Source organism: Blennius ocellaris, assembly GCF_963422515.1.
Source record: "Blennius ocellaris genome assembly, chromosome: 13".
In the NCBI taxonomy this organism is placed as follows: Eukaryota; Metazoa; Chordata; class Actinopteri; order Blenniiformes; family Blenniidae; genus Blennius; species Blennius ocellaris.
The window spans coordinates 14,742,729-14,755,772 of record NC_137662.1 but is presented as its reverse complement, the minus strand read 5'-3'; the positions used below and the strand labels follow the sequence as shown (position 1 = coordinate 14,755,772).

The 13,044-nt window shown below is 41.2% G+C and overlaps 2 protein-coding genes across 3 annotated transcripts; one reads left to right on the top strand and one right to left on the bottom strand.

The window, feature by feature from the left end:
• Positions 1-358: 358 nt before the first annotated feature.
• On the top strand, positions 359-8,963 carry adka (adenosine kinase a). Of its 2 annotated transcripts, none has more exons than XM_080506998.1 (11): positions 359-496; positions 2,489-2,563; positions 3,510-3,563; positions 5,292-5,370; positions 5,459-5,631; positions 5,881-5,989; positions 6,203-6,373; positions 6,461-6,496; positions 7,015-7,129; positions 7,222-7,308; positions 7,391-8,963. In XM_080506998.1, the coding sequence occupies exons 1-11, from the start codon at positions 405-407 to the stop codon at positions 7,513-7,515; spliced, it is 1,116 nt and encodes a 371-aa protein (XP_080363124.1). In that variant the 5' UTR covers positions 359-404; the 3' UTR covers positions 7,516-8,963. The 2 variants fall into 2 exon arrangements, with proteins under 2 accessions (XP_080363124.1, XP_080363125.1); XM_080506999.1 differs by lacking the exon at positions 359-496 and adding an exon at positions 1,294-1,467.
• A 598-nt stretch (positions 8,964-9,561) lies between these two features.
• LOC308138769 (dual specificity phosphatase 29-like) lies at positions 9,562-12,286 on the bottom strand. The gene is made up of 4 exons (XM_080508020.1): positions 12,150-12,286; positions 10,892-11,076; positions 10,578-10,801; positions 9,562-10,458 (listed from the first exon to the last, which is right to left on the bottom strand). The coding sequence occupies exons 2-4, from the start codon at positions 11,065-11,067 to the stop codon at positions 10,217-10,219; spliced, it is 642 nt and encodes a 213-aa protein (XP_080364146.1). The 5' UTR covers positions 11,068-11,076; positions 12,150-12,286; the 3' UTR covers positions 9,562-10,216.
• Between the last annotated feature and the right edge of the window lie 758 nt (positions 12,287-13,044).

The window sequence follows — 13,044 nt, the reverse complement described above, 5'->3', positions numbered from 1 at the left end:
ACATATCCACAGTTTCAAACTTGCAACAATTGCCATTTGAAGACTACCTGTTCTGCTGACTGAGCCATTGCCACCAATGGTGGATGGGTATATAGATGTAAACAGTACCAACCAGTGGAGCAGCAGTTAACACTAGCTGTTTTTCATTATCTGGTAAACAGTCACCATTACTAATTAGTCACAGTTCACGAGGAGTTTTTTTCATATCCTGTTTTTCCCAGCATTATAGAACATCGTCAAAGTAAAGTGACCGGTGCATATCACTGAAGGCTTCTTCCAGCCTGTGTGAGGTAACTGATGCCTGCAAGTCTTTACTCGGGGGGGAAAGTCCACCGGGAAGCCTGACAGCACTTGTGCACTGTGCAGCGCGGTGAGGAGAAGACAACGTGTGTGACCTGTCCACCATGGCGTCCGACGAGCCAAAAGCAAAGAAAGCTAGGCTTTCAGAGGAGAAGAAAACCGAGTCTCCGAGCAAAAAGACTCCGGTCAAACTAAGGTGATGAACAGCAAAAAATTTAAAGAAAAAAAAGACAAAGCATAGACTGCCTCGCTTTTGCAGAAGATAAACATGTGCGTGCAAGTCAAATCAAAGTTTGCATATTTAACTTGCTATGGAAGGAGTTTTTTCTTCTTCCCTTAAGAGTCTTTATTGTGTGTTTTCGGAGCAGGGGGGGGGGGGGAGCACAGTGGAGGTGGGGGAGACGTCGCAGTGGTGTGGCAACCTGAGTAAAGTCCTTTGGGTTATCTTGTATCTTGACTGAGCCCTCGAGGTCACCGGTGTTTAGACAATACGGTTGCATAATACGGTCTTTTTTACCTCCATCGTGTTCTGGTGTCAGCGTGACCACCGCCACCTGTCCTTCATGTTGAACGCTACAGAAAGAAATGCCAGGGCTGCCTCGTGCACTGTTTCAGTGGGGTTAGTGGAGACGGCTCGTGGCAAAGGGGCTCGCGCACAGTCCCCGAACCAGCTCCCCCCCCAACAATGAATCGACGATATGTCACGTGGTCGATCGTAAGCGACGTGTTGAGACGTCGTTGGGTTGTTTTTTTTTTTCTCCCACTGGTGAAGAAATGTGACAGGGTCTTTAATTAGCCAGATAATTGGATGGTATCATCCTCGCGCTGCCTTCGAGCTTCACACAAGGAATGCGACTGATGCTGCTGGAGTCTGCACGAGGAGCCAATCACCAACCAGAGAGGGTGTAGCCCGACCCCTGTCAGTTGCCTCCAATCATCTGTCCGGTGTGGGAGGAACGCTGTTTGCAGAGAATAATCGATGGGCCAAGCAGGTTGAGCTGAAATGAGCAAGTTTCGTCTTAAATGCCTTGCCTCTTTTTTTCCCTTTTTTTTGAGCCGGTTTTAAGGTTGCCCAACAGGTCCGTCTGTCAGTGTCTCCGGTTCGCTCTCGCTCTCTGTCTCTCTCTCGCACACACACACATAGCCGGGCATCATGTCTGCTGCAAGGTAAGAGCATGTTGACACAATGGAGAGAAATGGCTTAAGCGAAGGAACAAGGCTCTGTTTTTAGTAGAATTCCCTGCACAAGGCATGTGATCATCTGACTATTGGAAGCTTCTTCACTCAGTATGCAGGAAGTAGCAGATTGTGGTTTACAGTGATGGGAACACAAACCTCATATGTGTAGAATAGCTGAACGTCAGGCTCTCATGTGAATTCATCTTGGTGGAAAAGGGTTTTATGTTGGGGAAAAAAGAGCTTGTGTCCATGTGGAAATAGCATCTGTCAGCGACTTTTCTACATCTGGAGTTTTAACCGAAGCAGGATTGTGTTCACATCAAACATTCGGGAGCGAAGCACAGAGACACGTGTACAGTCTCATGCATAGATATTTGTTTTAGAAGGAAAAGATGTCGATGACACGTGTAACTGGTTGATGGGTGTGTGAGTTGTTACAGAGACTGGCTGTGTGGCGCCTCGGTTGTGGGACTTTAGCTGCCCTATTAAAGTGTTTGGTTGTTTTTTTTTCCTGGCACATGTGACACTAATTTTGGTTAAATATTCAAACCACATGTTCTTTTTTTTTGCCTAAAGTGGAAAGAACAGATTGTACACGCACTATTTCAGCACTGCGGTCCTGATGTTGCTTTGCTTTGAATGTCACAACATTGTTACATGGATATCTAACGAATCCTCACCAGCTGCCATATTCACATACTTGTCTCGTGTTTGATGACTTGCACATGTCCTGAATAACTGTTTCTGCCTTCAAGTCATGCGAAAAAACAACACTTTGTACCGAGCAGGGAAACATTGAAAATGTGACCCGACTGTGCGTCTGCTTCATGCGTCAATAAGCCACAGGCTCGATCAGATTTTCAGTCCGGCTGAATTATTAACAAGACAAACGGTCAAAGATGTGACGTTTATGTAACAGACAATATCATAAATGATCATCCCCTTGTCAAAACCCAAGATATTCAAGAAGTGTTTTTATATTTTGTAACAATGAACTCTTGTGTTTCAGCCCTAATTCACTGTTTGGGATGGGAAACCCCTTATTGGACATCTCTGTCATTGTGGACAAAGACTACCTGGATAAGTAAGTCAAATGAATGTTCTCGTCACTTTCTGACTGGTTATAGTATGACTTTTTAAAATAAACGGTGTGACATGAAAGCAGACATTCAGCTCTCTGTCCAATAAAGTAATGCCCTCGCTGGATATTGTGTATGTGATGCACAAAAGACTTATCAATACGTTGGTGCTGTAAAGTCTCAGTGGAGCTCAGCCGGAGACCAGTGATGCTCTGTGTTCTGGAGGAACAGACAGATTGATGTTATCTGACCTGTGCGGAAACAAGATAATGATGACTGTGAAAAGCAGACCCTGGCAACGGCAGGACTGTAGGTGAAGCAGATATATCGCCTTAATAAACCCTGAAATAAGATTTGGTTTGGTTTTGTCCAAGGGACAACTGATTGCTGGCGTCTCCTGTTGTGTTTTGTTCTTTTTATTGACGGTAATTCATTATTGCATTAACACACCAGTAAACCAAGAAAACCTCCATGTGAGCTACAAAGTCTCTTTTCGATGATTATAAAGGAAAAATTGTGGACCCACTGTACACATTGTACTCACAGGTTTATTGTTTATTTTTTTAAAATAATGTAATGATTCCTTCCTTATACCACCGACTAGGGTAAACAGGACAAAGGGTGTCTTTGGGTGTTCACTCAAACAGCACTTGCATAAATTCCTTAAAGAAGCAAAAGTAGAAAAAAACACTTTATTCGTTCCCCAGGGGGGGAATTCACAGAGCTAAAGCAACAAAGTGCATCTCTAAATCAGTCTCACACAAAATATATCAGCAAACCGCGCTTCTCATTCTTGTAAGAAAACTGCCTTACTTGTTACCGATGTTACTGCTGAAACTATATGAACTGAGTCCAGACTCTCACTGTGTCTTTGGCTGTGTGGTCGAAGTTCTTTCTGACGGTTCGGAGAAACTAATCCGTCTTTATTTCTCTCCTGCGTTTGTTTTGCAGGTACAGTCTGAAACCCAACGATCAGATCCTGGCTGAGGACAAACACAAAGCACTGTTCGTACCTTTTCCACGTTCAACCTTTTGTGGTAGAAAAGATTCTGTGAGCTCCTTGCACATGGGTTTTGCGTAATCTGACGTGGTTTCTGCAGGGAAGTAATGCATCTGAACTCGTGCTCGGTTGGCTCCTCTCTGTTCTGGAGCAGGCCAGTCCAAACAGGCACCGGCGCTGACCTCTGTGCCTTTATAGACAGCCAATAGCAGAGCAGCAGGCCGTGGTACTCGTCCAATAGCAAACCAGGACCGTTCACCTCCCAGGTTTCGTTTGTTTTTTTTTCTCTTTTGAGACAAGAGCGAATATTTAACAGCTGGAGATAAGAAAGTCAAAAATGACCATCTGGGTTCACATGGATGCATTCACACTTTTCAGTGACTTACAATATATAGTCTTCCTTTTTAGTGCGTTCCCACTTATACTGGCTAGAGCTGCACAACACTGTAAAGGTTATTGATGTTTATATTGAGAAAGTGGATCCAAATTTGTAAGTTGACACTAAAGTCCTGCAATGCAAGCGTAACTGCATAAAAAGCCTAAATTTGATAGTAATCTGAATGAAAGCGCCATATTATTATTATTATTTTTTTTTTTTTACTGTTTTATATTTCAAGCAAATGAGTAGCTCGTTATCGGTACACTGAGGGCAAGCTGGTGTTGATGACCTCTGACGACATTTTTTTGGGTGAATTTTTATTGCTCCGTTATCGATTTATTTGATGGATTTATAACCAGTAAAAGTGATGGCAGTGTAAACTTTGGCCTAGTTTGTCTTTCTTGGCTGCAGTAGGTCTATTTGGCTTTTTTTCTAGCTCACAGTTGAGTTATGCAGATGACATCCCCCTTCAGGGTTGTTCTTTTCGCAGCAGAACAAATAGTAATTTGCTCTGTACAAGGATGTGAGTCCCCACGTTTAACTCGTCGTTCTTGTTTGTTCTCACTGCTCAAGCTGACCTTGTTTCAGGATTCAGCGAATTTCCCTTCTAGTAAAACTAGTTGAGTGACACAAAAACAGCTTCATTTCACTTCTGCACCACCGCCTCTGGTTCGTTTTCATGGGGTTTAGCAGCAGCGGGATCCCCTGACAGTTTCTCAACAATGTATCTGAGCCAGTCGCCTTCAGCAATAACCTGCTTAAACACTGAGTGCTATGCAGGTTGTTACAGGCAGTTATATTTAGATGGCATAACTTGAATTAGAGATGCTTCAGCTAAAAGTGGAACATGGAAGTGAGGCTGCAGTCATTGCATTATGTAACAGACACATGATTCATATATTAGAATCAATGGCCGCTTGTTCCCGTGTTGCACTGGGCGAGCGTATAAAGCTGCTCTTTGCTCATAATGTAGCCTGACTTCAGAGAAGGTCACTGGCCGTCAGGCCACATCCTATTAGCAATGGCATCGCAGAGAAGCAGCAACCAATGAAGCACCCGTATAGTAAACATGGCGTCTGCAAAGCCTTTTTTGTTTTTATTGTTTATTTTACTTCAAATTTGAGCTCAGATCAAGAAATAAGATTTGACTGAGAGGAATTTAGAAGGGTGGTGTCTGTGAATAACTAGTCCCTGCAAGAACATATTAAGCATGTTTATCTTAAATGTCATAACCGTTGCTAAAGTATCTGGCTGAGCTATGAACAAAATCCCAAGTTTTAAAGCATGCATGCAAGTGTTTTGTTTTATTTTTTTTAATCTTTAATGTTGTGAATCGTGTTTGTATCGTGTGTAGATTTGAGGAGATTGTGAAGAAGTTTAAAGCCGAGTACCATGCTGGAGGAGCCACACAGAACTCCATTAAGATCGCTCAGGTCAGTCCCATCAACAAAAACCCCACAAAGTCTTGACCCAAATGAGAAGACCTAACCAAAAATCTAACCTAACCTTCTATGTCTGCAGTGGATGATCCAAGAGCCCCATAATGTGGGCACGTTCTTTGGCTGCATCGGCAAAGACAAGTTTGGAGAGATCCTGAAGGAGAAGGCTGAGGAGGCCCACATCGACGCCCACTACTACGAACAAGACGAGGAGCCCACCGGGACGTGTGCCGCATGCATCACCGGGACTAACAGGTGGGCAATTTAAACACTGTTTATAGAGCAGAGCTGCTGCTAATGGCCACACAGTGGCTGTGTGTTTCAGAAACATGCAGTGCTTATTTGTATGAGTTTGTTGTTTAGTTTTTGTCATGTCTATTGTAGAAAAGTGGTGACTGGATATATTATCTGCTGTGTGGGTCAGTTTCCACGAGGGCTCCCATTCTCAAATGTATTTGCTTTATTCTCCTCAGTCTGTAATGCTTTTTCCTTTATGTTTCTCAGGTCGCTGGTAGCTAATCTGGCTGCTGCCAACTGTTATAAGAAGGATAAACATCTAGACCTGGAGGAGAATTGGAAGCTGGTGGAGAAAGCTAAAGTCTACTACATTGCTGTGAGTAATAATTCCCCACATTTACCCGCATAGTTAATTGTGCCACTGACCTTCAGGGCACATACTCCCAGTTTACCTTCATGGTCTTATGGTTTAAAAATAAAATCCCTGCTGTACGTTGTATTCAAGACTTCACTGTTTTCCATACTGTATAACTCGGCCGTTAATGATTATTTGGATATGCGTTGTGTCCGTGTCATTTGTTCCTTCCAGGGTTTCTTCCTCACTGTGTCTCTGGAGTCCATCCTGAAAGTGGCAAAACACGCCTCTGAAAATAACAAGTTGTTTTGCCTGAACCTCTCGGCACCCTTCATCTGTCAGTTCTTCAAAGACAACCTCATGCAGGTTATGCCCTATGTTGATGTGCTGTTTGGCAATGAGACGGTGAGCTTCACTTTCAGTGTGATTCCTCCACAGGCTGCAATATGTACACCAAGTCTTTGAGTTAACTCTGAATCTGTGTGTCTGCAGGAGGCTGCTGCTTTTGCTAAAGAGCAAGACTTTGATGTGAGTGAACGGTCATGTTTGGATATAGCGTGTCACCACACCAGTGAAATTTGTTATGAACCGCTTGAAACTACGTCTATTGCAGCATCTTTCTTCAAGAGGCAACTAGTTTCTGTTTCTCAGTAATCTGACTAAACCCCCAGTGGAAAAATTGCAGGTAGCAGTTATGTCACAATTTTGAAAATGGAAAATGCATTTTTTTCCACAACTAACACATTTTGTAGAGCAGCAGTGATGTATCAAATATGGAAAAAGAAAAGTTCAACCTTTTACAGTTCTTCAGGGGCAAACTTTTCCATTTAGACACAATTTCAAGATGCAATATATGGACTATTTAGCTGTGGCAAAAAAATATTTTTTATCAAATACTAATCACATATAGTCGCGCCCCCCCCCCCCCCCCCCCCCCCCCCCCCCCCCCCGACTTTAAAAAGCCACTAACATGAGAAAGAAGAAAATAAATAAAAATCTCCTCCAATACCAGTGTCATAATGGGTTAATGTTTCCTTTGTTGTTAGACCAAGGACATCAAGGAGATTGCCAAGAAAGCCCAGGCTTTACCCAAAGTCAACACAAAGAGACAGAGGATTGTGGTTTTGACCCAGGGGAAGGAGGAAACTGTTATGGGCTTAAGTAAGTTCAGATTTTCTTCCCTTGTGTCCCCTAATGTCCACTGTAGACTTGCAGAATTACATGATCTAATTTACTGTCTGGTGTCTGTTCAGGTGGCAAGATTGATTCTTTCCCCGTCCTGGAGATCGACCCCAAGGACATTGTGGACACCAATGGAGCAGGAGATGCCTTTGTAGGAGGTGGGACAGTGTTTTAATAGAACATGTTCCTGAATTGTAATTTTTCTTGTGTTTTTGTCTCAAACACTCTCGTCATTTGCAGGTTTCCTGTCGGAGCTTGTGAGGGACAAACCTCTGGCTCAGTGCGTGAAAGCAGCGCACTACGCTGCCAACGTCATCATCAGACAAGGAGGTTGCACTTTCCCTGAAAAGCCCGACTTCAAGTGAAGAGAGCCGGAAAACATTTCGTTATTCTCTGCACTACAAGTCTGACTCATAATTCTGTCGTATTTCACAAACGCTAATCGGAATTTTTAACGATATTTATTTTAATCAACAACACGTCCATTTTTTAATTTACTTTTTTGGGGGGGTTTGTTTTATCAATGCGCGCATCATTTTATTTTACAAAGGGGCAGTTTTGTGCCTTGTGCTGTGTTTATGTCTCGTTATCCTCTACATTGGGCCACGAATGTATCTTGCAGCCAATAACGAGACGTAATTAATAACCATCAAAGGATCTCTGTAACATGAGGAGCTGTCATCATTGTAATTTACTGTGGTGATCTAAATGTAATATCCTCTTTCTTAGTTGTTTATATTTGGATTTTATACCACCAGACTCCTCTGCAAGTGCACAACCCCCTATCTTCACGATACAGATATCCAAGCACAAAAAGGCTAATTGAGGTCATGTTGTGCCCAGTAGAATAATTAATAAGACGCTGTAGGCGCGAAAACTGCAATCAAACATGCAGTGTGGATTTTTTTTATGAGTTTAATTTAACTTCCCTATCATTGAACAAGAGTGTTTTTAAATGCTCATCTCTATACTGTATGTGTCAAGGCCCATTTTCACACCTTTTGAGAAGCTGGTAAATATTTTCCCTCCCGTGTGTGTGATCTTTTGACGTTAGCTTGCTTGTAGCGAGCTGTGTAACTGAAGAGCCTTGTTTCTTTCTCTGTAAATGCTAAAATACCGACAGGCCTGATAAGGACAGACCTGCAGGGTTTGCATGGATACTGGGAACATTAAAAGGGAGTTTAGGGAAAACTTGTGACTCATGGGAGGTGTAAATGAACATGATATCCTTAAAATGGACGTAAAGTAATTGATATTGTAAGAAAGAGATTATGTTCTGTTTGAGGGATACAGTGGGCATTAAAACCTTAACTTTTCAAGTTACTCTCTGAACTTGAGCTCATCTCCTGTTCTCATTGAGAGATTCTACTTAATATCATGGAATGCTGTACAAACACAACGGGTAGATTTGTTCATCAAAAATAAAGGACGTGAATTTAAAGCAAATTCAGTATTTAAGTGATTTGGTCAATTTCTGTTTCAAATGAAAGATGCTGAAGAATCTTTAAAAAAAAAAAAAAATGAACGAAGGCTGAATTATGTGGGGCCAATCGTAATCCATCTGTATCTACCTGACTTTGTCTTACATTGTGCTTGGTGACCTTTACAGTTTCATTTGTGTCAAAATGTGTCTTCCTGGTACTTGTAAAATAACGCACATTGTCCCACAGGCTTTTATTTTATCTGTTTGGATCCACCAAAAAGCCTTATGTGACCATTTATTCTTGGTCTCCTTAATGTTCAAGTTGCCCTTTTCTGTGGTAAACCGTGGGATGCCTGAAACTGACAAATAAAGCCAATTTTGTTATTTCAATTGTTCTGATTTGACAGTTTTTCCATTTCCATTGTTTCTTCAAAAACAAAATAATTTCACCATTTTCTTAAAACTTAGCAATTGTTGAGAAAAAACAAGAAAATAGAGTTGGAGCCGTCACAATAGCATCTCGGGGACAAGAAAAATGTGTTGATAGTTTGTAAAGTTAGTATTTTGAGAACAAGACTGAAATATTGTTCTTGCCACATCTACACACAAACTGCTGAGCTGACGGGTTGCTTAATGTCAGGATGTGCACATGGTTCCTACTTTTCTCCACTCCTGATATTTCATTATTTAAAATGTTTAAATATATATATATATATATATATATATATATATATATATAGCTTTCTCATGAAATGCTAATAAGAGCTATCAGTGTGGCATTTCACCTTTGAAGCCTGAAGTGTGTTTTGTCAAATGAATCGATGCATTATTCAACGTGCATTTGGAATTACCAAGATTCCCACCTACCACTTTATTCAGCCTTGAACTGATGGAATTTACTGGTAAATTCAAACAGAAAATAGACTGTGTGTGTGTGTGTCACAGAATATACATTCCAAATAGTCTGTAGTCAGATGGGGGCTAATTATAGACACAGATATGATAACTACCAAATAGTGCTTTCCATTCCCTCTTTTCAAACTAACTTCCGTACAGTTTCCAGGCATATCATTTTATCCACTTCAGGATCACAGGGCACTGGAGCCTTTCCAAACCAAATGAGATAAAACATTGATTACATCTGGACAGATCACCAGTTCATCCCAGTCTATATTTAATATACACTTATAGTCATTATCAAAATCTTGGGTTTTATCCTTATTTTATTCCTCACATTTTTTTTAAAAGTGACTTGGAGCTGTAACAAATGCACTTTTTTTTTCTGTGACTTGCAGATAATGCACTTTTAGTATTCAGCAAGATTGAAACAAGATTGTCATGCTGTGACAAACTGTCCTTAAATGTTCCATCAATATCTTGTTAGTGCTCAGAACTAAAGAGATTGTTTTGCCTTCAAATTTGCGGCAGGGAACAGAGATGGAGGGAAAGCAGCTTCCTGATGAGTGATTTCATGCTCATCTGTTTGAACTGAACTGAAAGAGAATTACTGACTGAGGTAGGTCAAAATGAAACGGACAGAAAACAACTGTGAGAAACATACCAGTTTAGTCTTGACCATGATTACAAATACAATTTTTGTATGAATGAAATTAAGTCAAAATGCAGTACACAGAAATACGGTATCAGCCGTTTGTTGTGTGCTGTGGTTCCTGCATTGCTCTCTTTAGTCTCAGCTTTTCCTCTTGCATTGCAATGTCCAAGGCCCTGAGCTGCTTCAGGAAGCCATGATTTGGGAGGATACAGCGGTGCTGTCGCACGTGCTCAATGGCGTCCACAACAGTGAGACTGTGGTTCATCATGAGGTATGCCAGGACCAACGTGGCCGACCTGCTCCGGCCCATCACGCAGTGCACCAGCACCTTGTCTGCGACAGATAAAAAAGAAATAAATTGGTTGGAAACAAGTAGTGAATAATCTCAGTTAAAGATTTTCAATTCTGCACTAGAACTAATAAACCATCCCTTGGTTCCCACCAGGACTTACTCTGTGGGTGACCGAGCGCCTCGTGGATGAAATGTGCAGCAGGAGAGAAATACTGGGAGATGTTGAAGGTGGGTTTGTCATCAGCCTCTACGCCAAAGTACTGGATGCCTGTGTCTTTGTAGTAGTCGGCGCCGGTCAGCACATTGTTGAATTTTCCTTCTGCTGCGTTCAAGACATGTGTGACACCCAGATCCATCAGCCCATGTTGCTCCAGAGCCGTTTTCCTGTTTAGCACAGCACACGCATCAATATATGAAGCCTGCAGGTTTAAATTCAGTGGGTGATATTTAGAAACATGATATGTCTGCGCTCACTCGTCCCCGACGTAAATGTTTGGCCAGACAAGGTTGACGTGTGCATAAGGAGCTGTGGCTCCGCTCCAGAAAAGCTGCTCCAGGTCTAAAGTACCCGGTGTGACGTAGTCACTGTCCGGGTCCACCTGCACTGATGCATACGGGTTCTTACTTCTGGACTTCACACTGGAGGTCATGCCTAACCTCTGCAGGACGGACACACACACACACACGAGTGGGCATGAGTGATGATAATAATAATAATAATAATAATAATAATAATAATAATAATAATAATGATAATGATAAAAACAATAATAATAATAATCTGGGATTTGGGGTCATCCTCTATCTTTCTCCCTATAATAGGTGTCATTTCTTGAAGGCCAGAAGTTCAGAAGATAATTCGTACATTTGTAGCATGAACAGTCTGTGAGTGTTTATTCTAGGAATCAAGGTATCATGCCTTTTTCCATCCTTTCAATTTATTTGAACAGTAATATTGTTGTATATAATAAAAGTTGTTTTTTTTCATCATCAAACTATCGAAGTAATCCGTTGTTACAAACATAAACTCCGGATTGATTTCTGTTTGAGTTTAGAGACTAACCCACTCTGTATGGTATTTCTATGATTTGTTACATTTTTTGAAGCCCTCAAATCATATCATTACATTTCATTGGGTCTTCATAACATCAGTAATCCTGAGTAGTAAATATCCGTGCAGTGGGCTAACACAAGTCAGTAATTTTCAGAAATTAAAGTAGGAGAGGGATTTTTTTCATGCCTTCATTACATATGGAATATTTTGTTTTTAAAATGAAATTTCATCACCCCCAAATATCATGACTTATTATTTATTATATTCAAAGTACACAAAAACTAATGATTCACATGGTTTAATCCACTGACATATCCGGGTTTTATTTTTGATGTTTATACAGTTCCATTTATTCAATGGAATTTTTTTAATTGGAGTTATTTAATAATTGATTCATTTCAACTAATTTGTGATTTTCAGAATACTTGAAGTCATTGTGATCAAGTGATCACCAGTGTTTGGTTTAAACTTCTCTACTCTACTCACTGTACTTTCATTTTCCCCCAAATCTTCACACACATCTTACTAAAAACATTTTGCACTGGAACTGGGCTTTGCACTGTTGATGAACTGAAACTGACCATTAAGCTTCAAGAGTCTGATCAACCTGTCTGCAAAGCTGCTCAAAAAGAGCGGACAAAACAATAAATACTAATATACAAAAAAGACATGACTTACCTCATTTAAACCAGTCGATTTGCTGTACTACAGACCTCAGTTTTTATGCACAAGTGACCATCCGTGAGCTATATATCAGTAAATCTATACATCAACCGAGGCCTCCCTTAGCAGGAAGCTTCAAGACTGAAAGACAGATCTGGAATAGTCACTGCTCTCTCAGGCTCTGTGTTGAAGATGGTATTTTTAGGCAGCTGGTCTTTAACACCTGACCTCTACAACGTGACTCACACAAATGCTTTTTTTTTTTTAGCCTTCCTAATGTGACATAAGCCCTTTAATAAACTGTAATTACATTCCTTGAAAATGCAAGTCCAGTGAATTCTCTTAATCGGGATCCTTCCTTCCTAGAAAAAAAAGGTTTAGAAGCACTTGGTGTGGATGTGATGAGAAGAATGTCACTTATGTATCAGCAAGCGTTAGGATTCATGAGCATTTGTCAGCACAGTTATTTTAGGAGACATGAAATTTGACTCATTCATTTTATTCGTCTATGCTATGCTGTCTATGCATGAAGCGCATTTTTGAGAGGACGGTTCTGTTGTTCAGTTTTAAGCTTTACAAAAGAGCAGGTGGATTCAACTAAAGCAGGTGGCTGACAAGTGAAATGACATTTTCCAAATGTTGTTCATCCTCAGGAGGCGTCAGCACGATCCTCCTCCGAGACGTGAGAACTCAGCGGGTTGAGGCTCAGCTCTAACTCCCTCAGCTGCTCCAGAAATCCAGAGTTGGGTGCAATATCCCGGTTCAGTCGCACAGCAATGATGGATTCCACTAAGGACAGTCCCTGACTGATCATCAGATAGGCCAAAACCAGTGCTGCAGAGCGGCTGACGCCCACGGCACAGTGAACAAACACTCTCCCTGAAAGACACTTAGATTAGAATATTTCATG

Bases quoted from the DNA above. Each gene is read 5' to 3' on its own strand.
- adka (XM_080506998.1), top strand. From the start codon at position 405: ATGGCGTCCGACGAGCCAAAAGCAAAGAAAGCTAGGCTTTCAGAGGAG. The intron at 6,497-7,014 runs GTGAGTGAACGG...CTTTGTTGTTAG, and splicing joins CTAAAGAGCAAGACTTTGAT to ACCAAGGACATCAAGGAGAT. The intron at 7,130-7,221 runs GTAAGTTCAGAT...GTGTCTGTTCAG, and splicing joins GGAAACTGTTATGGGCTTAA to GTGGCAAGATTGATTCTTTC.
- LOC308138769 (XM_080508020.1), bottom strand. From the start codon at position 11,067: ATGACCTCCAGTGTGAAGTCCAGAAGTAAGAACCCGTATGCATCAGTG. The intron at 10,802-10,891 runs GTGAGCGCAGAC...TGTGCTAAACAG, and splicing joins AACATTTACGTCGGGGACGA to GAAAACGGCTCTGGAGCAAC. The intron at 10,459-10,577 runs GTAAGTCCTGGT...TATCTGTCGCAG, and splicing joins GGCGCTCGGTCACCCACAGA to ACAAGGTGCTGGTGCACTGC.